The sequence below is a fragment of the Cebus imitator genome, unplaced genomic scaffold (assembly GCF_001604975.1).
Source record: "Cebus imitator isolate Cc_AM_T3 unplaced genomic scaffold, Cebus_imitator-1.0 Scaffold50, whole genome shotgun sequence".
Lineage (NCBI taxonomy): Eukaryota > Metazoa > Chordata > Mammalia > Primates > Cebidae > Cebus > Cebus imitator.
Window position 1 is genome coordinate 2,718,680 of NW_016107365.1, and position 26,110 is coordinate 2,744,789.

Here is a 26,110-nt window from a genome sequence, read left to right on the forward strand (position 1 = left end):
CGGGGTTTCACCATGTTGACCAGGATGGTCTCGATCTCTTGACCTCGTGATCCACCCGCCTCGGCCTCCCAAAGTGCTGGGATTACAGGCTTGAGCCACCGCGCCCGGCCTAGGCATTAGATTTTCATATGGAGTATGCAAACTAGATCCCACACATCTGCAGTTCACAATAGGTTTCTCACTCCTATGAGAATCTAATGCCGCTGCTGATCTCACTGGAGGCAGAGCTCAGGCTGTAATTCAAGTGATGGAGGGGGAGCACTGTAAATACAGATGACATTCACCTCCTTCTGTGTGACTGGGTACCAGCCTGGGGGTTCAGGATCCCTGTCTTAGGCATAGCCATATGAACCTAAACCTCACCAAACAAATTCAGTATTTTACTACATCTAGACTTTGCTCAAAAGTTTTTTGTCATCACTTCTCAGTTTTTCCCACAAATTCTTAGTACCTTTCTCACCCATTGTTAGGATAATAAAGCACAAAGCCACGTAGACAAAGCAGCTGTGTTGTAGGAGCAACAGCTTCTCATCAAAATTATGATGGTACTTATTGTAGCTGGTTTTAGGAGTGATGGGTTTATTCTTGATAATGCAAATCACTGATTTGCACTAACTGAGCACTATTTCAGTAGTGGTCAAGGTGAGGTCCTTGGAACTGCCTGTAGCATCTGCATCACCTGGATACTTCTTAGAAATGTAGATTTTTAAAATCAGAAACCCTGGGAGTGGAACTAGCAATCGTTTAACAGGCCTTACAGGTCTGATTTTAATATCAACTGAGTTTGATAACCACAGCCCCAATTAAGCTGACTTAATTCCACTTTAATTTGCTGAGGCTCACATAGGAGAAATGCATCTTGTGTGTGGCCATTGTAAAAAGAGGATAAGTAATATAGGCTAGAATGAAATATAAAATGGTTTGATGTCTAAATGTCTAAACATGATGTCACCATCTTAGTACCTTTGCGAACATAGCATTTTCTCCATCTTTTAATTTTTTCCCAAAGAATCTAATGTTCAGTCCTAAAAAAACTAATTGGGGCCTACTAGAAATCAGGCAGGTAGTCTGGGTAACCTTATTTTAGCTTTAGTGGTTTTTTCTTTTTTTCATTATCTTTAGATTATTCAGGAGGTTTTTTGTTTGTTTGTGATGGAAACTTTAATTTCTATTGAATTGGCACATACTTGTTTATGGTTTGACCCAGCACTGGCAATAGAACAAGCAAAAGCAGGTGACAGTGATAATATAGGCAAGGCAGGTTGTATGTGAATTTTGTACAACAAAGATTTTTTAAATCTATCTAAAAAGTTCTCTTTCTTTGCCACGATTATTCAACACTGTTTAGATTTAAGTTTCTGATTCTTCTTGTTTCTTGAAAATGTTTTCTTTTTCTGCATTATTTTGTTTTATTTAAATACAATAGAAGATGATAATTTGATTGGGACACTCTCTGAAATTGAAAAGCACTGTGAGACATCACCAGGTATTGTATCAGAAGCAAATGTATGTGTTGACTAATGATCCTTAAGTGTATCTAAAATATTTTGTTACCTAACTTTTCCTTTTCCAGAAGTGTATGGTGTCTCAGAAATCAAGAATTATGCTAAGATTAACTATTTCAGTTTTGTGCTAATTCCATCAAATTGCTGTACAGGATCCATTATATCAAATCCCCAACTATAAAAACACAGTATTTTTGCATTTTCTTCTCTGCTTTCCTCAACTCAGCTTTAAGAAGTATTAATAAATCTTAATTTTAAAACTATCAAAATCAGATAAGAAGTGGTCCAAAAAGAAGTAAACAGAATATGTCAGTTAAAAAAAAAAAAACCTCTATTACCTAAATTAGTAGAGCAAAGGCTATCATATACGAAAACCATATAGATGAAGTTAGAAGCATGGAGATAGGAGATAGTGGGGAGTGCGTCTCTGTTTTATTCTGAGTGGAAAGGAATTCTACATAAATATCCATTGATTGTTATAAGAAGTACCCTGTACCTGTTACATACTTCAGGGTCATAAGCTATCTACATTTTCAAAACATAAAATTGTCTAAATATGTAACATATATTATGTAATATGTAATTAAACCAAAATTAGAAACCACAATTATCCTTATCCTTATTAAGAAAACAAATTTTTATTTCTAAGAAATTTTTTGGAATAATACAGTATACATTTAGACTTTTTAAAAGACTATTTAAGTACGTATTTCTTAATCATTTTTTTGAAGTATCCATGTGCTAAATGATCTTGAAAGAGAAACAAAAATAGAAAACACAAAAAGGAATATGCCAAATGTTAAGCGGGTTTTTTCTTCAACTTTCCAATACTTTTCTCTGCTTGCCAATGTTCAGTAATTTACAGGGAAGCTATTTCAAGAATTCTCTTGTTATGTGCCCAGATTAGATTGTTGAAAAGAATATTTATGCAGGTTGCTTTAATTTTTCGTGTCAAAGCAGTAGTAGACATTAATGTTACCATTAGCTTTATATAAATATTCATTTGTGTGAGTTACTCAAGAGACTTTCTTTTCTTTTAATGAGACAGGGTCTCACTCCATTGTCCAGACTGAAATTCAGGATTGTGATCATAGTTCACTATAAGCTCAAACTCCTGGGTTCAAGTAGTCCTCCCACCTGAGCCTCCCAAAGTACTGTAATTACAGGTGTGAACCAGTACACCTGGCCAGGGAATATATTAATTTCATATTTAAGAAAATATAATTTTCTTTAATTAAAAAAGTATTACAATAACAATGTTGGTGAGGATGTGGAGAAACTAGAATGCTTATGCATTATTGGTGAGAATATAAGATAGTACAGCTGCTGTGGAAAACAGTATGGCTGTTCCTCAGAAAATTTAAAATGGAATTTCCATAAGATCCAGCAGTTCTACTTCTGGATACGTACCCAAAAGAATTGAAAGCAGAACCTCAAAGAGATAGTTATACACTCATGTTTATAGCAGCACTATTGACAGTAGCAAAGGTAGAAACAACCTATGTCCATTGTTACATGAATGGGTGAGCAAAACGTGGTATTTGCATACAATAGAATATGATTCAGCCTTAAAAGAGAAGGAAATTCTAGCATGCTATGAACCTTGAAGACACTTCGCTAAGTTAAATACTGTATAATTCCATTTATATGAGATACTTAAGAGTAGTCAAACTTACAGGGACAGCAAGTATCATGGTGGCTGCCAGGGGCTGGGGAAACTGGTGGAGGTTATTGTTTCATGGGTATAGGGTTTTCATTTTATAAAATGAAGAGAGTTATGGAGATGGATGATAGTGGTTGTTGCACAATGTTATGAATAGATTCCATACCGGTGAACTGTATGCTTAAAAATGATTAAGATGGTAAATTTTGTGTTATGTTTATTTTACCACAGTTACAAAATTGAAAAGATTGTTATAGCCTTTGTCTTTTTCAGAAAATATGTTTTCCTGAATTTCTGATGACCCTCTTATTTAGAACAATATATTAGGGAAAAAAGTGGATTGAACTAAGTTAGATTTACAGTGAAATTTTCAAGTGTACACACATATGTTTTTATAGTTATAATCAGTAAATTTGTACTTAATATGCCTTTTTTCACTTGATATCTTCTCACATCCCAAAACTAATGATGCTTGATCAGGACTCTAGCTTTTACCTAACCACCTTCACCTGATCCAAACTTGATTCCCTGCCAGTAGTCATTTTTCCCTTCAGTCTAGGATTTACTCTGTGTTCAGAGAGATCTTACTAAATAAAAACCTAATAACATTTCTCTCAAACATTATCAATGGTTTCTAGTGACAAAAGGACAAAATTAAAGGTCTTTCACACCCTAATCTGGATCATGAGCACTTTTCCAGCCTCATCTTGGTGTCCTTTCGTCACTCCAGCCCATCCCTCACATTTTTTGTTTGTTTTGCTTCTGCTTTGCAAAGCTAGTACTTGTGCTTCAAAAAGACACCTTTTTTTTTTTTCATGTCCCCCTGGCAAAGTGCCTGGCACATGTTAGTGGTTAATAAATAGTAGCTGTTGTGATTTCGTGATTAACTTTTTAAATGTGAAGAACCTTCTAAATAAAAATTCCTTCAAAATCTAGAATACCAAGTTAACAGTATCTTTTTTCACTATTTGTAGCACCTCAGATTTAGCTGTGAGGTGGAGAAAGCCAGTACTGATTTTTATCAGAATTAATATTTAAGGTATCTCAGAAGTAACTCAGTGTTTTACTATAGGAGGTGCATCTGAAATAAGAATGTCCGATACCTGTTAACATTGTGTAATATTTATATAAGAAAAGCATATATTCAAATTTCAGAGATTAAGTCTTGACCTAGGTTATTCATTTTTTTATTTCACTAAGTATGAAATATAACAAACTCATATATTTTTGCAAAACTGCATTATGTATATTAAGTGAAATGCTCCCACTTTGGAAAGTCAGTAGCAGTAGCAGTAAGGCACACAGTAGTAAGAAGAGTGTGTTTGTGAAGAAAAACAAAGGGAATGCACTATTTTGAGGGGATACTTTATTTAGGTTAAATTTAAAATAATAAAAACCTGAACACTTGCGTAAATTTGTTTACATTTTAATTTTGCTCCATAAACACTGATTTTTCTTTAAGTAGTGTTATTAGTCAAATATTTATTGAGACAAAGTAATGTGGGAATACAGTATAAACACCAGACAAAGAGGAGGTTAAGGAGAATTATAATGATAATGAGTAGGGTAAGAAGCATTACTACTTGGATAAAAGTAAATACAAAGATCCTAAATTGGCCTTCAGTTATGCCCTGAACAATGATTGATAGAATCTGGAAGACTTTGGTATTTGAATATTTTTGAAGCCATATTTTTGTAATTTTAGCTCTTTAAGTCAAGGGCTTTTTTATTCTGACATTGTTTAACCATTCTGTCTTTCCATTTAAAAGAAGTGTCTGTGTGACATGTCTTCCTGGAGTTTTTTCGTCCTTTGTATTATGCTCCAGTTTGTTTTATGCTATATTTCTTAGCCTCCAGATTTATACATGGGACATCATTGAAACCAGCAATAGGGTCATTTGTGAAAACCTAACAATATAAATCTAACTGTCTTCATATTTATGTCTTTCTGAAGGCTTTAACAAATTGTGTATATTCTAGGTGTGTCACGGGGTCCCAGCCCTGTCAGCCTTGGAAATCAGGACACCTTGCCTGTAGCAGTCGCCCTTACAGAATCTGTTAATGCCTACTTTAAAGGAGCAGATCCCACCAAGTTAGTTTTTAAAATATATACTTGTATGTGTATGTATGTGTGTTGGGTAGAGGAGGCGGTGGGGCTTGCTGGTAAATTTTAAGCATTACATTTTGATTCTATGTAGATTACAGTTTTCTGTTATTTATTTACCTGACTTTTTGCTATCTAATATAGTCATTTGATGATTACAGTCAATGTACATTCATTCATCAAATACTTGAGAACCTATTATTTCTCAGACTCTGTTATATGTATACTAAGGATACTTGAGTAAACAAAAGAGTTCTCTCCTGAGCTTGCATTATAGTGAGGGAAACTAAATGTCAAAGAAACAGCTGAATGTACTGGGTATTGATACACACTATGAAGAAAAATAAACCAGGGGTAGAGGCTAGAGAATAACATTAGATGGAGGGCTACTATTTTAGATAGAATGATCAGGGGAAACTTTTTTAAGGTTAGTTTAAGCAGATAGTTAAAAGGCATGGAGAAGCAAGACATGCAGATATCTGAGGAAAGAGTATTGCAGGAAGAGAGAACCAGTGAGTGTAAGATACCAAAGCAAAAGCATATTTGGTATATTCAAGAAACAGCAAGGAAAACCGTGTCACTGAGTAGGAGTAAACAGGAGAGAGAGTACTTAAAGATGAATCCGGAGAGGTAGGAGACCAAGTTAGGCATTGTAAGCCATGATAAGGAATTTGGAATTTATTTTGAGTAATATGGAAAGCCAGTAGAGGCTTTTAGCAGAGGAATGATGAAATTACATATGTTTTCAAAGGAGCACTCCAGTTGCTCTATGGAGAATAAACTGGGGGCAGAGGGGTACGGTGGGCAGTCAGAGTAGATAGAGAAAGTTAGAGATTAATTACAGAAGTCCAGGTGAGAGATGATGGTGGCTTGTATGTCAGTATTAGCAGGGTAAGTGATGAGTGGTAATGAGATTCTGAATATATTTTGAAAATGGAATTGTCAAGATTTGTTGGAGGTTGAACTTCAAATGCTAAGTTTGAAGTTTAAACCATCTTAGTGGAAATGTTGAGTTGATGCTTGGATACATGATTCTGGAGTTCAAGAAGTAAGTCTAGGCTAGAGATAAAATATTTGGTAATGTAATTAATTAGTTTGTAGATAATACTCAGTGGCCTTAAGGAGTAGCTAGAAAAGAGATCTGAAAACTAAGTCTTGATTTCCTCCAGTGTTTGGAAAATAGGAAGATGAGAATGATCTAACAAACGAATTTGAGAGAGCAAGCAGCAAGAGAGGTGAGGAGAGGACTAATAGATCCGTGTCTAGAAACTAAGTGAATAAATCATTTCTTGATGGCACATATGAAACTATATCTGATACTGCCTGACAGGTCAAGAAAAATTGACCATTGACAATATGGAAAGTCATTAGTGACATTCACAAGAGAGATTTTAGTGGCATAGTGGAGATGAAAGTGTGCTTTGAGGGAGTTCAGGAGCTGAAGCTGATATAGTCTAGACAACTATATTTGGAAAGAACAGATGCAGTTATTTCAGGATGTTTTGCTCTAAGTGAGAGCAGAGAAATGGAATGGTAGCAGGAGTGAGGTGGTGAAATCAAAGGACGGTATTATTTATTTTCGTTTTTGTGTTTTTTTGAATATGATGTATATGTTAGCATACATATGTGCTAATGAAAGAAACAGTATTTACAGAAAAAATTGGACCTGCAGAAAAAAGAGGGGATCAATCACATGAATGAAGTCCTTCAGTGTATAAGAGGAAGTGAGTTCCGGTAAACTGACATAAGAACAGAAAATCAAACACCACATATTCTCACTCATAGGCAGGTGTCGAACAATGAGAACACATGGACACAGGGAGGGGAGCATCACACACTGGGCCTGTTGGGGGGGAATAGGGGATGGACAGTGAGAGGTAGGGAGATTGGAGAGGGATAACATGGGGAAAAATGCAAATATAGGTGATGGGGGGATGGAGGCAGCAAACCACATTGCCATGTATGTACCTGTGCAACAATCCTACATGTTCTGCACATGTACCCTAGAACCTAAAGTGCAATAAAATATATTTAAAAAAAAAAAAAAAAAAGGAAATGAGTTCCAGTACAAAATTGCTGGGATTGGCCTGAGGTGCAGAAATTGATTATCTGTTGAAACAGTATGGAAGGCAGAAGATATGGATAAAAAGCTAGGTAGATTTACTAGTGAGAGTATGAACAAGTCATTTTTTTATTTCCTCAATAAAATTCAGAGCACAGTCATCAGCCAAGAGTGGACAGAAGGACTATTGCAGGTTAGAGATAAAAGGGGAAGCTATGAAAAGACCAAGAAAAGAGTTAATAGATTTGGGAATGTGATAGGATTGCTAATGGAACCTGGTTGAATAGAGAGTTGGAAGAAGCAATGAGGAGCAAGGGGGACATCTACCATCACCAGGCGCAATGCTTTGTGGGATTTGGAAGAGAAAAATAGCTACAACTAGGGATAGCATTATAAGAAAAGCAACATCCTCACAGGTCAGGCAGGGAATGGTTATCACAAAAGAGTGAAGGAACATTCTCCAAGTGCTTGCATTTCCAGGAAACGATGATGCTAGATGAATATACCATTTCATGTACATAATTTTAAATAATTATATTGAAAAGGTAATTTATAATTATGATAAAGGATATATATACACACTGTGTGTGTGTGTGTGTGTGTGTGTGTGTGTGTGTGTGTGTGTGGTGGAGATTAAAGCATTTTATTTAAACACTTCTTTAAAAATCCCCATTTTAGGTGTATTGTGAAGATCACTGGTGACATGACAATGTCATTTCCAAGTGGAATTATTAAAGCCTTCACCAGCAATCCCACTCCAGCTGTGTTGTGCTTCAGGGTGAAAAATATCAGCAGACTAGAGCAGATTCTTCCAAATGCACAGCTTGTGTTCAGGTTTGTGTACTTTTTGTTTTAAAGATTGAAATATCTTTTTAAGAATTTTTTCCTGCCATACACAGTGGCTCACTGCTGTAATCCCAACACTTTGGGAGGCTGAGGCAGGTGGATCTCTTTGAGCTCAGGAGTTTGAAACCAACCTGGGCAACATGGCAAAAACCCATCTCTACCAAAAAAAACAAGTACAAAAATTAGCTGGGCGCGATGGTGCATGTCTGTAGTCCCAGCTACTTGGTAGGCTGAAGTGGGAGAATCCCCTGAGCCTGGGAGACAGAGGTTGCAGTGAGCCGAGATTGTGTCACTGCACTCCAGCCTGGGTGACAGCTAGATCCTGTCTCAAAAAAAAATTGTTTTTCCCTTCTTTGAAATAATAGTATTCAATTTGAAAACAGTACCAAAATTATTTCTATTAATTATCCGTCTGCTATCTTTTTATTTTGTTTTCAGTGGTGCTAATAGTTATTTTAAGATTCTTTTCTATCTCTCCATCTTCTCATCTTTCAAGCAAGCTTCTACTATGTTTCCTTCTTCATCCCCTGATCTAATTTTCCTTCATCCTACCTCTTGGTTTATTTCTACTAGTTTTTTTCCCAGGTTACCAAATTACTACACAGAGGCAAAAGATAAAAATAAGTGAAATAAAATAACAAATATATTTGTTATACATGTAGTGATCCATCACAATGTGATTGCAACACAAAAGATTTTTGGATGAACATGCAAGCTGTTACTGTCTACCTCAAGAAGCTGTCAGAGCAAAATCCAGCTGCTTCTTATTATAATGTAGATGTGTTAAAGTATCAGGTGAGTGTCATGTCCTTGCAAACATTCTAAATTAATATATTAACAATTGGAATCTAGCGTATAATTAAATGAACAAGTATGTCAAAGCCAAGTCAGTTTTTTTTTTTTTCCAGAAATTCAGGGATGTTTTGAAATTAGAAAATCTGTAAGGCAGTGGAGATTTTGACCAGTTTGGTAAAATTCACTGTTTATTCATGTTTAAAATACTGAGTAAATATCCATGCGTAAACTTGTCCTTAACCTTGAAAGACCAGCAGTATCAGTCTTAACAATGAAACTCCCAAAGTAATCAATTAAAGTTAGGAATGGCAAAGATACCCATTAGTGTATCTTAATGCCCATTAGTAGATCTGTTAATATATAAGAGTTTTCTGGATATGTTAGCTAGTACAGTTAGGTAAGAGAATAAAATAAGCAGTAATAAATACTGAGAAAGTGGAACCAAAATTATTACTGCTTACAGGTGATATATTCCTGGAAGAGTCAAGAGAACCAACTGAAGAACTGTTTGACATAAGGGCATTTAATAAGGTGGTCGGCAGAAATTAATATAAAAATTAATAACTTTCAAAACCAATTAGAAAAACTGGTAGAGAAAAATACTTACAATAAAACAATGAGGAAGAAACAACACAGTCTCTAGTGACTTGAATATGGGAAGATTCATGTTGTAAAAGTTTAGCTAATTCTCAATTAACTTATACATTTAATGTAATCCTAATCAGAAACCCTGTAGAGTTATGCGTTTGTATTTGGAGGCTTGACAGTCATTTCAAGTTCTCTGGAAGAATAAAGCTTAGGAGAATAAGTCAAGAATTTTTTATTTTAAATAGACAGAGTCTCGTTCTCTTGCTCAGGATAGAGTAGCATGATCATATCTCACTGCAGCCCCAAACTCCTGGGCTCAAGCAGTCTTCCAGCCTTAGCCCCCTGAGTGACTGGGATTACAGGCACAAGCCACTGCTCCTGGCAAGAAATGTTTTAAACAGTAAAGTGGAGTAATATTTTAGCTTTAATGGGAAAGCTTATTATAAGGCAACAGTATTTAAAATCGTTTGAAACTAATGCAGCAGTAGATGACCAGATGAATGAAATAGAGTATCCAGAAACAGGTCTAAGAATAAATGGAAAATTGCTTATGACATAGTAGCGTTTCAAGGCAATGTGCACATGATGAATTTTTCAATAAATGATATTGAGGATAGCAAGCTAGACACTTGGGAAAAAAATTAAGCTGAATCCCTAACTTATACTTTTAGCCAAAATAAAATCCGTGTGTATCAAACGTTTAATAATAATAAACCATAAATGTACTAAAATAAAGTCATGGGCGAAGATACACTTGACACTTAAACAAGGATCTAAACAGGTCCACTTATACGAGGATTCTTTTCAACCAAACACTGATAGAAAATACAGTAATTGTGGGATGCAAAACTCAGGTATAAACAGAGGGCCAACTTTTTCTACTTGTGGATTCCACAGGACTAACTACGGGACTTGAGTATGCACAGATTTGTATATATACAGGGGTCCTGGAACCAACCCCCCAAGTATACTGGGGACAACCGTATATTTATCTCTCTGTGTGTGTATATATGTAATAAATATTTATTACATACTTTAATCTTGAAGTGCCGAAGACCTAAGTATGATATGAAACCCAGAAGCCATGTAAAAAGAAAATGAGATATTTGACAAATAAATGTGTGTGTGTGTATAAAATATTTGGTTAAACCCTTAAACACAATCAGTATTTAATCTGAGGGAAAAGTATTTATGACACATAAGATGGACAAAGGGTAATAAAGAGCCCTTATAAATTTGCAAGTAACAGGCAAATAACTCAATAGACAGATAACCTATGGAAAGATGCTCCATGTCAATAGTAATGAGAGCAGTAAATACTGAGACAACAATGTGGTATCAGTTTTAGCCCATCAGATTTACAAAAATGAAAGATTGCTTTATCCAGTATCAAGAAGGGTATGATCACTTGTTAATTGGGTGCAAGTAAAACCTCTTAGAAGGCAATTCTGTTAGATTGTTGAAAGATGTAACCTTTAATTCAACAATTCCACTTAAAGAAATCTTCAGAAATACACAATTGGGTGAAGATACGGCACAAAGGATATTCACTGTAGCATTGTTTAGGAGCCACCTAAGTACATACACATCAGCAGAGGAAGAAATTAAATGAATTACTATAGCCATTAAAAAGAATGGCATGGGTCTGTGTTTGCATATGCCTAAAGAGTCTGGCAGGATGGTAACTGTGGGAACAAAAATTGCAAGGGATAAATTTCCTACTTTATATTTCTCTATTGTTTGAGTTTTTAATAGGGTAATTTTATTAAAATGGCTATGTTTCTAGAAAATAAATACTTAAAGAGTAAAAAAGTGCTGCCACTGAAATTGATTTAAAGTTTCTGACAGGTGTTTATTTATTCAACAGTTAGGTATTATTCAGTGCATGTAATTGCTGGGAGTAGGACAGGGAGACAGTAAAGATAAGTGATATTCTATGGGCTAGACATGGTAGCTCTTGCCTGTAATCCCAGCACTTTGAGAGGCCGAGGCAAGAGGATCGTTTGAGTCCAGGAGTTCAAGAGCAGTCTGAGCAATATAAAGAAACTCCATCTCTACAAAAAATATAAAATTATCCAGGTGTGGTGGCACATGCCTGTAGTCCCAGTTAGTAGGGAGGCTGAGGCAGGAGGATTGCTTGAGCCCAGGAGGTTGAGGCTGCAGTGAGCCTTGAGCATGCCACTGCATTCCAGCCTGGGCAACAGATTGGGACCCTGCCTCAAAATAATAGTAATAACATTCTGTGTTAGAAAATTAAATTCTGTGTTAGTTATGATATGGGAAAAAAAAAAGTGTAGACTAAGGTAAGGAAGATTGAAAATACAATTTTCAGTGTAAATTTAAACAGCGGTCAGAGTAGGTCTCCTTTAAAAGGAGTTGTTGGACAAGGAGCTTAAGAATTTGAAGGAATTATACCATTTACTGTAAGTCACATGATTAAAGTTAAACATTTGAGGTTGGAAGTATTCTAATTCCAGGCTTGTGGTACTGTATAGTGACCTTTTTTCTCAGTGTTCTAAATCTGAATTCTTATAATTCATGAAGAATCTTTGAATTCTGTGTTGAATGTTTGAAAATTCTCATACTTTACATGCATAAATAAGAATTCCTTGATAAAATGCTGATTTCCGGGCCCAGTCCCCAAGCCGTTGAATCAGATTTTCTGCAGTTGGAAATAAGGGAATACAGTATGCATTGTAAACAAGTAACTTAGCAATTTTGATGTAGGTTGTAGTAGGTCCACACATTGAGAGTGACCTTACTCCTTTGAGATGGGTCTGCTTTACTCTGCCAACAGATAGTCCCCTCATTAGCTATTTTCAATTCTGTGGACTTATAGTCCATGTTGCTAACATGACTTGTTAACTTTTCAGGCCAAAAACAATTGTTTCTTTCTCTTTAAAGGTGTCATCAAATGGTATTCGGTCCACACCTCTGAATCTTGCAACATACTGGAAATGTAGTGCTAACACCACAGATGTTAGAGTGGATTATAAATACAATCCAGAAGCTATGATGGCACCTAGTGTGCTTTCCAACATACAGGTGGTAGTACCAGTGGATGGAGGAGTAACAAACATGCAGTCCCTTCCCCCTGCAATATGGTAAGTTAAACATGTATTTCTGGATTCCCGCTAAATTTTTGTTGTAATCCCAAACTTCTAGAACCCAGGTTCTGTAAGTCTTCTTAGAACTTTAAAAAGTTTTAGTGCCTTTTCCCGTAGAAACCGTGCTTTAAAAGATGCAGTTCATTTTACTAGTCAAACCATCGTAATCTTAATCCAGAATCAACAAAACTAGTTTTACACCACTCAGATTTGAATGATTCCATGCTAACTTTACCATTAGACAAAGTGCTTGACCTCTCTAAACATCTTTTTTTTTCCATTTAAAAAATACAGATAATTTTTTTATGGATTAAATATAGCATCTGGCATATCTCTAGGAACAGGAACACCTGTCTAATTAGTGTTCAATAGTTACTCCCATCTCTTAACCACTTCTCTTGCCCCCTCTGTTAGTATTAGGATAGACTCTAACCACTCTATATTTATAGTTACTTTGTTTAATAATGTGTCTTCCTTGACTAATGAAGGTACTGATCCCTATACACATTCCATTTTACTTTCTCTAGCCAATAGGAATGAGAAGAATTACATAATTTGGTAAACTTTCATTAATTGAAAAAGATACAGCATTATATTTATTTATACTGTATCATAAACATTTTCACCAGTTAATACTACTTAAACTTAGCACTATATTTGTTGTGAAAATATTTAAAATACACTTACTTATCGAGGTCCCATCCATGTATCAGGTACTATCCTAGCACAAAACCTGAAGATAACCGGTTTTTATTGCAGGAATGCAGAACAAATGAAAGCCTTTTGGAAATTATCCAGTATTTCAGAAAAATCAGAAAATGGAGGTAAGTGTGTGCGTCCTTTTTTGTTTATAAAATTATGTCACCCAAAATGGATTTTTTTAAAGGCATGTTTATGTAATTTCCTCCTGGAATTTCTTGCCTTCAGTTCTAGAACTGACCACTAGGTGGAAGTTGATACCTTTAATAGGAATAGAACAGCTGAGATTCAGAACACATTTCCTCTAGATTGTGTTCTGTGTAAGAAAAAGAATTTCTTTTGCCATAACTTCATAAACATTATGTAAATACTTCTTATATTACATACGAACATTAAGAGAAATTTTAATAAATTTAAAGAAATAGAACTATCTGTCCCACATAGGTAACCTGATAACTGATTTAACACAGTTTAGTTAAACATTCTATTACTGGGATTCTCCTGACCTCCCAGAAATCATCTATAAGATTCCAGGCTTTTAAAAAGTTTCCTTGCTGTCCCAGTGCAGTGGCTCATGTTTGTAATCCCAGCACTTTGGGACGCTGAGGTGGGTGGATAACTTGAAGTCAGGAGTTCAAGGCCAGCCTGGCCAACATGGTGAAACCCCATCTCTACTAAAAATGCAAATATTAACTGGGCGTGGTGATTCACACCTGTAATTGCAGCTAATTGGGGGACTTAAGCATAAGAATCACTTGAACCCAAGGAGGTGGAGGTGGCAGTGAGCTGAGATTGTGCCACTGCCAGCATGGGTGATGGAATGAGACTCTGTCTCAAAAACAAAAGCCCCCTTGCCTTCTCCATTTCTCTAAAAGAACCTTTCTCCTGGCCATTTCCCCTTATTAAAGCTAACCATCAACAGCCTTCAATTTTCCGATGATTATTTTAAGGAAAAGCAAGTTATGCTTTCTCTCACTAAGTCTGCATCTGTTTGTGTTCATAATGCTGAGGAAAAGGCTCTGCTTGCTGATCACTTCTATAACTCAACTTATAATAAGGATATAATTATCAGGATAGCTAAGTCTTTAACATTAAATAGTTTTATTTTCTCTTAAAAGAGAATTCTTCTGTCCTCTTTGAATGCCTAATTTTAGTCTCCAATAACTTTTCTTATTGTTGTTTCAGGTTATTTTTTTTTTAGATGGAGTCTTGCTCTGTTGCCCAGGTTGGAGTGCATGGCAGGATCTTGGCTCACTGCAACCTCTGCCTTCCAGGCTCAAGCAATTCTCTTGCCTCAGCCTCCCGAGTAGCTGGGATTACAGGCCTACCACCACACCCAGCTAATTTTTGTATTTTTAGTAGAGATGGGGTTTTGCCACGTTGGCCAGGCTGGTCTTAAACTCCTGACCTCAGGTGATCTGCCCGCCTCGGCCTCCCAAAGTGCTGGGATAACAGGCGTGAGCCACCACGCCCAGTGCCTAGTCTCCAATTAGATAGACTTTTACTGGGGAGCCATACATTGGGTGAGATAACCAAGCAAATCTGCAGTTTCCTTTTTGCTGCTTAGTACTTACAGGTTGCCCATTTTCAGCTGGCCAACTACATTTGACTTTAATCCTAGCTATTAATACATAGTTTTTTGTGAGCCAAGCTGAAATTCCTAGTTTAATTTGAAGTAAACCAGCAATCGTATTTGCATTAAGGGTTTATAACCAGTTAGAAAGACAAAAGGATATCATCTTCCCCAATTTAATGAAACTATACTATTGTAAATAATTACAAAAAAATTTGTTCTCTCAAAAATAAGACACAAGTTTTCTAACCAGATTTTAAGTGTCCGTATCAGGTATTTATGTGAGGAAATGGAGAAATCTTATAAATATGGCTTCTGATGTGGTTAGTCAAGCCTTTAAAAAGAAATATCCATGGCCAGGCATGGTGGTTCATGCCTGTAATCCCAGCTCTTTGGGAGGCTGACGCAGGTGGATCATTTGCAGCCAGTAGTTACCAGCCTAGACAACATGGCGAAACCCTGTCTCTAACTAAAAATACAAAAATTAGCTGAGTGTGGTGGTGTTTGCCTCAAGTCCCAGTTACTCAAGAGGCTGAGGCATGAAAATGGCTTGAACCTGGGAGGCAGAGCTTGCGGTGAGTCAAGATTGCACCACTGCATTCCAGCCTGGTCCTTAGAGGGACCCTGTCTCAAAAAAAGAAATAAATATCCAAATAAGAATGCTGTAAAATATGCCTGGTACGATGGCTCATGCCTGTGATCCCAGCACTTTGGGAGGCTGAGGTGGGTGGATCATGAGGTCAGAAGTGCGAGACCAGCCTGGCCAATGTGGTGAAACTCCATCTCTACTAAAAATACAAAAATTAGCTGGGCTTGGTGGTGCGCACCAGTAGTCCCAGCTACTCAGGATCTGAGGTAGGAGAATCACTTAAACCCGGGAGGCAGAGGTTGCAGTGAGCTGAGATTGTGCCACTGCACTCCAGCCTGGGTGACAGAGCCAGACTCAATACTGTAAAATAGAAATCTGTTTTCTGTTACTGACTCTGTACTCAGAAGAGGGACAAGAAATATTTTTAAGGTGATTGTTAAGGTTGTTGCTCTTGGCCTATGGTAGAACTTTTGTACAACCAAACTGCTTATCAAGAATTGAAAAAGTTTGAGGGCCTGGACAGTAATGAAGAATAAGGCAGCATGCTGTTCATCTCCACTACTGATCTACAGTGACCAAGCACAATAATACAAGTTGGGTCGGTGTTGTGACATCTTGTTTACGTTTATCTGTGTAGTGTTAAATTTCTGTGCAGGAGATCACAGGATCTTACTGCTAGTACCTAGCATTTCTGTCCATTTGTTCTACCCAGAAAACTGGGAACCCTCCTAGACTCCTCCCTTCTCACTTCTTGATTCCAACTCCTAAATAGCTTTCAAATAACTTTCTTAGTATCTTTCCTTTTCCTTAGCCCTAGTTCAAATCCCCCACTCCTGACATCTAAAGTTCTAAACTGTTTTGACTTGCAGTTGGTCTCCCAACCTTGCATCTCGTGCTTCTCTTCCCTTTTAAGACACTAATCTGAAATGTTCTTGTCTTTCTTATCTTTGGTGATTCCCCATGGTTACATCATAAATTTCTTACCATGGCCTGGCCTGTGCTGCCACTCCAATCTCATCTGCCACTCCCCTCTACTTGTATCCTGTTCTCCAGCTAATGTGATACAGATGCAAGTTTCTTAAATACATCATGCTCTGTCTTTCTACCTTTGGTAACTTCTGCCTAAAATACACACCGTCATCCCCCACCACCATTTATAATTTTCAGCTGAGATAGGTGCTTTGTGTCTGTAGCTCCTCAGAACTCCTTTACAGCACTGATTATATTCATTTTAATTTTTGGTTTACTCTTCCTGCCATTCCATTAGACAGGTATACTGAATAAGTGGGGATACCAAAAACAAAACACCTCAGAAATACCTACTTAGCTTTATGTTAGACCAGTAAAATTTTAAAAAGTAAATAGAAAATAGCAATGTTATACAACTCTTCCCAACCATAGTTACCTTTCCATCTTTACTTCTTCCACTCCGATGATCTGGTACTCAACATTCTTTTTTTACTTTATGCCACTTATATCCCTCCTAGCGTTTTTCTCTGGGCTGTCCTCAATTACTTCCTTCTTTTCTTTTGACTCACCTCAACATGCATATAGCATAGGAATCCATTAGTAAATGTCTCTGAAGATTAGTATTGAGTCAAATAAAAGCATGGGTTATTTTCTTAATTAAAGTTCATATGCACTGAAAAAAACCTGATTTGGAAACAGGATAATGGTTTGTTCACTGTGCACATCTCATGAATGTAGCACAGGACTGATAATAGTTTAGCTTACATGCTCATTTGATTCTATTTTGCGTGAAATGTATTTTATCCTGTGTAAATTCTTTATTCTTTTCTTTGTAGGTTCTGGCTCCCTCCGAGCAAAATTTGATCTTTCAGAAGGCCCTAGTAAACCCACGACACTTGCAGTGCAATTCCTCAGTGAGGGAAGTACCCTTTCAGGAGTAGATTTCGAACTTGTAGGCACTGGCTATAGGCTTTCCTTAATAAAGAAGCGGTTTGCCACTGGTAAGTTAGAAGATTTTAAACTTTTTAATGTACATGAGAAACATTTATATTCTAACAGTTACTGAAAAACTGTCAAGCAATTTATAATCTAAAGGCATGGAAATTTTTTCTTTAACCCTTGGTACAAGGTGCCAGGTAGAGACACTCCTGGGAGAGAGAGTACTTATGGTCAATGTAGCCGAACAGCTGTGATCTGATTCTAACACATTGTAAATAGCAGATGGGAACTAGAGTTTTGTATTGATAACCACAATGGAAAATGTCCTTAGAGTGCATTTGAAATTGTTAATTGTGAAGGTCTGCTTGGTGTTTTTCAGGACGATACCTGGCGGATTGTTGATGGACATGGGAAAGTGGTTTGGCTCCGGGGAGCACAAACCTGCCATTCTGCATTATCTGTTCTTTCCAAACACTATTTTAACTTGTATGATGTCTTTCAAACTTAGACATATTTGAGAGCTGACTACAAACATTAAATCGCACTTTTAAAGTGAGTTGTTTAAAGAAATAGTACTGAAATGATTCTCTGTGTTGTAAATGATCAACTGCAATATTCAGGAAGCACATTTATTCAGATTCTCAGAAAAAATGAAGTTTTTATAGGCTTAATTTTTAAATTATTTCCAGTGTCTATGTTGAAAAAAGGGGTTATAGTGTAATATCAGGCCTAAAATTTCAGGAGAGCAAGCACAAAGTAATTTAGCTTTCCATAAATTTTTAGAGTTAGAGATAGCTTTGAAATTTTGTAAGTTTGATATTCAGTGGATACAAATAGAACATGAATTCTCGTTTTGGGTAATGTTAACTCAGAACACTCAATCAAATTGAGTTATGTGCCATAAGGTAATCAGACCAGAGTTCAAGTTGTATGCAAAAAATCTATAATTTGATTCTCATAAACATATTAATAAAGTACAAGTGATGTTTTATGTGATTTAAAAAAAATTCTCAAGTGCAATGTGTTTTAAAATAAGCTTGCAAATGACAGCAGAGAAATTTACTTCTGCAGTTAACTTTATAGAAGTTGTGATTTTTTTTGATGAATTAATGCTGTAGATTTAATTTATTTTTATATGGAATTGCATAATGTGTGCCTTTTAAAACAATAACATAAGCCAGAGATGTGCCTATACAGTTTATGTTCATTAATGTGCCTCAGTTTTTTTCTTAGTCTGGAGCTTCTGTTCAGAATCTTACAGTGGTCAATCACTTTTATAAAATATTTGCAATTTTTGTAAATACTTTTGGCCTGCAATTGGGAAGGGAATTCAGAGTCATAAAGGGTTACTTAAGAATCCTGGCTCACTTCTTTGGTGATACACTGTAGCCACTAGAAAGAGAAAATAAACCCAATGGCATGTGTTTACAGGAGAAAAAATTACCTTCAGATACTTTATATTAACTTCATCAAAAGTGTATAAATTTTGAAACAGACAAATTCTAAAAACTATAGTGCTAAATTAGTAACTGGTATTTTAACTTTCAGTTTAGCATTTTCCTTGACACTTTATCATTGAAAATTTACACATTTACTGATTGTTTTGTGAACATGAGTTTTATGGTATTTTGTGAGGACTACATTTTATAGAAGATTAATTTTTAAAACAGAAGGAGAAGCACTGCCATTTGTTTTTATTTCAAAAATCGGAAAAATTACCAATTTGTACATTTTAATTCTTAATTTCTTCTTGGTAAAAATAGGGAAATTATTTGAAGTGATGTATTTGATTAAACATTTCTAAAAATAAACTACCAATACTAAAAGTTAGTAAGAAACCTAACTTTAATAGCACATCTTGATTAATTAAAGAAATAAAATATTTTGGAAAAGGTTTCATAATTTACAAATGGGAATTTCATTTATAATATAAATATGAATGTCCTTTATTTTCCTAGTAGAAGTGATAAATTGTGTTATACATAATTTAAATAAAATCACTAATTCTTCCGTTAAGCTTCACAGAAAATAAAACCCCTATTACTAGACATTTATGTAACATCTTGCTATACTAAATACAGCAGAAAATCTACTCTTTAGCAATATATAACACAGTATGTGCTTTTTTATATATATATTCAATGTTAGCCCAATTCTAAATTTAGATTTGACTAAAGCGACACATAAGATAATTTGCGAAAATGCTAACCTTTACTAAATAGTGAGCAAAATTAGAATTTCTAACTCTTACATTGTGCTCTTTTAAATGCCAATTGCAGTCCCTTACCAGAATTCTAACTGTAATCTGCTTTGCAATCAAACTGCTTTTATTGAGCAGTTAATATTTTATTATCGGAATTCAGACACTGTTCTCACCATGTTTGTTTTTAATCAAGTATTACCTAAAAATGTACAAATTAGTCAAATGGTTAAACTTCAGCACTTTCTTAATATGCCACAGTCTTCATACCAAGTATTGGGTACAGGTTACAATGTTGAAGCCATATGAGTTTATATTGATTTTTTTTCTTTTAAAAATCCACTAATGGTGTAAAAAGAGACCAGTAGATTTTCAGTGGGATATGTACCTTGCAAGCTGGTTCTTGCTTATATATAGTGATAAACTTTGTAGCTGCCTCTTTAACCAAGAATTTGTAAACACAACTCTAACAAATGTGAGTTTTTAAGGATTGTTATTTACTACTTTGGGTTGTAATTAAAACAATGCACATCTGTCTTCCAAGATTTTGTAAATATTTTTGATTTTTTTCATTAAATGTAAATTTTACATAAAAGTTGTGTTCTTAATAAACATGTAATATATAATTTAACAATTGGTTTATGTGTCTTTGTACTTGATAGTAATAGCTATATCGTAGATGTTAGAACAAGGCACTGGCCAAGTACTTGGTTTTTAACTTTGTCCTGCTGTTTGAAGAGGCATACAGATCGAACAGTTATTTTTTGGTTATATAGAAAACTTAATTTGGAGTATATCCCAAAATGTCAACATTGTTTAACAAGGAATTATTTTTAATGTATTTTAAGATGTATTTAAATTGATGTTAAATTTTAGCAAAGACTTTTTTCCTCATCAGTTGCTCAAGAACACAAATCTGATGTTCAAAAATCCTAATGTTCCAAAGAATTAGTCAAGACAATCAAGCCTCCCGAAACAGTAGATTTAGGAAGGAGTAAAAGAAGAAAATTAAAAAAGAAATAATTTATCTTAGCTATTGAAAATTTTGGGCTGGGTGCAGTGGCACATGGCTGTAATCCCAGCATTTTGGGAGGCTGAGGCGGGCGGATCACTTGAGGTCAGGAGTTTGAGACCAGTCTGGCCAACATGGTGAAGTCCTGACTCTCCCAAAAAATACAAAAATTAGCTGGACATGGTTGTGTATACCTGTAGTCCCAGCTACTTGGGAGGTTGAGGTAGGGGACTTGCTTGAACCCAGGAAGTGGAGGTTGCAGTGAGCTGGGATTGCTCCACTATACTCCAGCCTGGGTGACCAACTGAGACCCTGTCTCAAAAAAAAAAGAAAGAAAGAAAATGTTGCCAATCTGTGTTAGAAAAGGAACAGCTTAATTTATTTAGGTAGACCAGGGCAGAGGAACCTGTGGAAAGATCAGATAGCACTCACCATTCATACCATATGCCCATCATTTTTCTTGTTTCTTTTTCCCCTTCATCCTATTCCCACCTCTATTAGACTAAATGATGCTAGCTGCTGTAATAAACAACCCTCTGACCCCAGGAGCTAAACTCAATACTGCATTGCTCTTATTACAGTCATAAGTAGGTTCGAGGAGGAGTTCTGCTCCATATAATAATTCAGGGACCTAGGCTCTTTCCTGTCTGTAATTTTGCTTAAAATCTTCATTTGGCCCGCAGATAGGGAAAGAGCAAAGATTAGATGGGAGTTTTTAGGGGCCAGGCCCGGAATTGGCATCATCACTTCCGACTATATTCCATGAGCCAAGACTTAATCTTGTGGCTCCAACCAACTGCAAAAAAAAAGATGGAAAATGTAGTTTAATTGTGTGCCCAGGAAGAAAATGGGGTTTTGATAAACAGAGTAACCCTCTGCCACGTACCCCACCCCTTCATTTTGTTACTTTCTTTGTTCTTTTCTCCTAGCGTATGTTTAATGGTGTTGGTGGCTCTCAGTATTAAAGGTTTTTTCCATGATTTCTTACTATATGTAGCTAATTTATCTGTTTCTTTAAATATGTATTTATTTCCATATTCCTCACAATGATCATTTCTGAATGAACATTTGTGATAACTCAGAAACCATTGCTTATCTTTTTAGCATGAGTGTTTTGTCTGTCAGTGATGTTTTTAGCCTCAAGTAACAGAAAACAGAATTAAGAATGGTTTAAACCAGCAGTACCAACCTTTTTGGCATCAGGGACCAGTTTTGTGGAAGACAATTTTTCCATGCATGGGGTTGTGTGTGTGGGAAGATAGTTTCAGGATGAAACTGTTCCACCTCAGATCATCAGTTATTAGTTAGATTCTCATAAGGAGTGTACAACCTAGAGCCCTAACGTTCACCATAGGGTTCACATTCCTATGAGAATCTAACGCTGCCGCAGATGTGACAGGAGGCAGAACTCATTATGCTTGCTCACCTGCTGGACCACTACCAGCCCATAGCCTGAGGGTTGGGGTCCCCTGGTTTAAACAGAGACACTTTTTTTTTTTTTTTTTTTTCATATCACAGTGCAAGTTACCCGTTGTTGACATTGGTCAGAACAAGTTATTCAGCTTTTCTTTATAGTTGCAATGTGGCAGCCATTGCTCCAGACTGTATGTTTACATCCATAGCTAGAAGGGACAGTTCCAGTATGTCTTTTTTGTCCAAAGAGTAAAAGCTTTTCCAGAAGCTCCTAGCACATTTCTGTTTACATTCTATTGGCCAAAATTATGTAAGACAGGCAGAGAAAACAAGTAGCCTTCATAATGAAGGTGGGTAAAGGAGAAGGGGCTAGGAATGGTTGAAAGTGAGCTGGCCAGCAGTCAGACACTGAATTTCTGCTGGTTCAGGCATGTTTCCATATAGCATATTGCCAAGTAAGTCTTTGCACCCATCCAAATCAACTTTTTAATCAATTTTTTAAACAGTGTGAACTCAGCAATGAGCAGGATGAACTTGAAAATAAGTATTCAACTTTTTATCTTTAGGAACAGTAAACTAGTATAACCTTCCTAGATAACAATTTGAATTCAAAGCTTTAAAAATTTTTTTTAAATCTGTGTATCATGTAAACTAGTAATTCACTTGAGAATTTGCCCTAAGAAAATATGAGACAAATAAGCAAAGTTATGTATGCAAAGATATTTATTGCAACATTGTTTGTAGTATGACAAAATTGAGAAGGTTGGCTGAATAACTCCCACATAGTGAAATACTATGTGGCTGTTAAAAATAATTGTGAAGATCCACAATCGCTGATATTGAGATATTGCCGTAATATTATTAAATGGTAAAAGATAACATGCCATTTTTGTTTTTAAAAGGGCATACATCCGGCCAGGGGCAGTGGCTCACACCTGTAATCCCAGCACTTTGGGGGGGGCCTATGCGAGCAGATCATTTGAGGTCAGGAGTTCAAGACCAGCCTGGCCAACATGGTGAAACCCTGTCTACCAAAATACAAAAATTAGCTGGTTGTGGTGGTGCATGCCTGTAATCCCAGCTACTCTGGAGCCGAGGCAGGAGAATTGCTTGAACTCAGATGGAGGCTGCAGTGAGCCGAGATCGCACCACTGCACTCCAGCCTGGGCGGCAGAGTGAGACTCCATCTCAAAAAAATAATAATAATACATTTAGAGCAAAAATTCTTGGAAAAGCATTTACCAAGCTGTTATAATCTATAGGTGGTGGGATTTTTATTTTTAACAATGTTAGGTGTTGTCTAAATTTTTTTATAATGAGTACATATTACATCTACAATTAGAAACTATATTTTGAAAAATAGTTGCATAAATGCAAGTTGAACCTTCTGTTGATGTACAAAGTTCTCCTCACGTAAGGATTTTCCTATTTTGATTATTGCTTTGCCCTTCCACTTGGTTCTACCAATATAGCCAGGTTTTTTGTTTGGTTGGTTTTGTTTGTTAATGTATGAAGTAGATTCCTGATCTAATTTTTATTCTTTTTGGTCTCAAAGCCAAATGTCATGTTTTTTGTTTGTTTGTTTGTTTTGCCTAAGTGAATACAGAATCAGTTCTTTTTTCTGGGAGTATATTTTGCCCAAATTACTCTCTTAAGAAAAGTGTTGGCCATGTGTGGTGGTTCACTCCTGTAATGTTAGCGCTGTGGGAAACTGAGGCCGGCAGATTGCCTGAGCTCAGGAATTTGAGACCAGCCTCACCAACATGGAGAAACCTTTTCTCTACTAAAAATACAAAAAATTAGCTGGGCGTGGTGGCGCATGCCTGTAGTCACAGCTACTCCATAGGCCGAGGCACAAGAATCACTTTCACCCAAGAGGTGGAGGTGGCAGTGAGCTGAGATTGTGCCACTTGACAACAGACTGGGTGACAGAGCAAGGCTCTGTCTCAAAAAGAAAGAAAGTGTGATCCAGAGAAGTGACAGAGGGTAGCTTTTGGCAAAATTAAAAGCCTTTTAAGTTCAGAACCTTAATGTCGTCACATACTCAATGAATAGTGACTGTTTGCACCATTGAAGTTCCCAAAAAGAGTAACCTAAAGAATGATGAGCCTGCAACAAAGATTAGGTTTTGGTTTTTCTACTTTCTTTCAATGAAATGCTTCCATTAGTTGGGAAACTTACTGAGTTAATTTCAAATTTTTCAGGAAGTGTAAAAAGCATGCTTTGAAACCATCTTCATGCTAATTTGCATGGGCTCACTTACACATATTTCAGAATGACAGACGACCAGGATATCTGCTTGAGGTAAGGTGATCTTTAAGGTTGGTGATTGACTGTATACATCAGAATCAGAATCCTGTCAGTGCAAAATTGCAGTTGCTTGCTTTACTTTCTTTTGATCTGAGTTGATGACACTCACAATATTTAGTAGTCCTGGGATCTTTGACCCCACTTTCCCACTCAGAGATTAGGGAGAACCCCTTGAGGTACCAGCTCATTAGGAGGAAGTCAGTGAAAAATTCACAGTGTAAACATTTCACACATCTTCAAAGGAACATGATCAGTAATGACCTCTTTCCTACCCAGTTTTTCAGGACGTGGGGGCTTTGAAGCCAAAAGAAGCACAGGCTCTTTTCTTTAAGAGGGCTTACAATTATGGACTCCATGTATAACGGTGGTCCCAGACTGTATATCTCTAATACAAAGGTTAAAGGCCAAAACTATAGCCAAAATAATTTGTTAAAGGATACACAACAAAAAAACGTACATTTTTTATTGAACAAAATGGGTTGGCAATAAAATATTTCCTTTTTTTTGTATGTAATATGATCAAGTTGTTCTCAGCTTAAAAAGGGGGAGGGGATTACAAATTAGATTCATATATATGAGCAGACTTTTTTTCCTCCTGAAAGAAAACAAGTCATATGAAATGTGCGAAACATAGAGGATTGCTAATAACTACTAAAAATAGAAATTTGGTTTGCAGACTATGAAAAAGATAATATAACTGGGTTTTTTCTTGGGTGCTGGTGAGGCAGAACTACCCCAAGAGAATGCTGGGTTCTCCAACCTCTCAAAGAATAAGCGATGGGACCACTGCAGGTGCACCATATGCTTATAAAAGTAAATATCTGACCCAAGAAGTGCTGTAGCAAAGTGATTTTATTTGAGTAGAGAGAAGGAAAGGAGAAGAGAAAGACTTCCATGAAGAGTGGAAGGGGATTCCAGAGGGGAAATCCGGCCAGGTGTGTGGATAAGGACTTTTATCCTGGGAGGAACCCCCACATTCTCCAAGACTCTGGGCCAATGAAAGGAGTTCCTCAGAACTTCCGCTGGAGTGAGTGACTTTTAGTTACTTCCCGTGCCCTCAAAATTCAAACATAAACCGTTAAAACTTCCGGATGGAGAGAGATGGGATGGGGGCATGACGCTGGGAAATTCTTGCCCTTAAAACTACATCCCCACCAATGGACCTGGAAAGAGAAAACATTCCCTCATTTCCCCCTCTCAATAGGAAATTTCAACTTTTGTTGGAATGGGGTGTCAAACCTCTTTACTTCCTGCTGAAATGGGGCATGAAGGGGCCCTGCAGTTGAGGTTTCCTCCAGAGGGGAGCCTTTCAGGGGTGCAGGTTGATTTACAAGTCCACGATAGAGCTCACAAGCCAAGGACATCCGGAGTTCCAGTGGCAGGATTAATTGTGACCTTACGGTTCTATAAGAAATGAATATGACAAGGTAGTTAAAGATGAGAGGCCCAGAGTTATGAACGAGCCTAGAAGAATAGAGCCAGGTTCCTGAAGGCCTTTAGCCCTGTGTTTGATTGATTCCTGAGTTCTATGTTTACAACAACACTTAACTGGCTTATAAAATAACAGCATTTTTCCTAGAAAGAAACAGGTTCCCCTCCTCTATGTTGTTAGCAGATTCAGGGCCCTTTTATTTTTAAAGCTATGGCAGCTAAACAGTTAAGCTGGTTTGCAGAAAGAGCTGCCTTTTGCAGAGAAAATTAGCAACAACTTTTTTGTTATTAGCTCTTGAGATAGC

The 26,110-nt window shown here is 36.5% G+C and overlaps 1 protein-coding gene across 6 annotated transcripts in view; it reads left to right on the forward strand.

Moving 5' to 3' along the window:
* The window catches only part of FCHO2 (FCH and mu domain containing endocytic adaptor 2), a 131,912-nt gene extending 109,666 nt beyond the window's left edge, over positions 1-22,246 (forward strand). For 2 of the 6 annotated variants that reach the window (XM_017527618.2, XM_017527619.2), the window contains 8 exons: positions 1,427-1,486; positions 5,149-5,260; positions 8,013-8,168; positions 8,843-8,975; positions 12,468-12,667; positions 13,430-13,494; positions 17,337-17,501; positions 17,819-20,270. In XM_017527618.2, the coding sequence (XP_017383107.1) occupies positions 1,427-1,486; positions 5,149-5,260; positions 8,013-8,168; positions 8,843-8,975; positions 12,468-12,667; positions 13,430-13,494; positions 17,337-17,501; positions 17,819-17,841 (914 nt within the window). In that variant the 3' untranslated portion in view covers positions 17,842-20,270. Of the gene's footprint in view, positions 1-1,426; positions 1,487-5,148; positions 5,261-8,012; positions 8,169-8,753; positions 8,976-12,467; positions 12,668-13,429; positions 13,495-17,336; positions 17,502-17,818; positions 20,271-21,012 lie in introns of those variants that run through there. The other 4 variants (XM_017527623.2, XM_017527620.2, XM_037738164.1 and 1 more) reach the window with 3 other exon arrangements.
* The last annotated feature ends 3,864 nt before the right edge of the window (positions 22,247-26,110 follow it).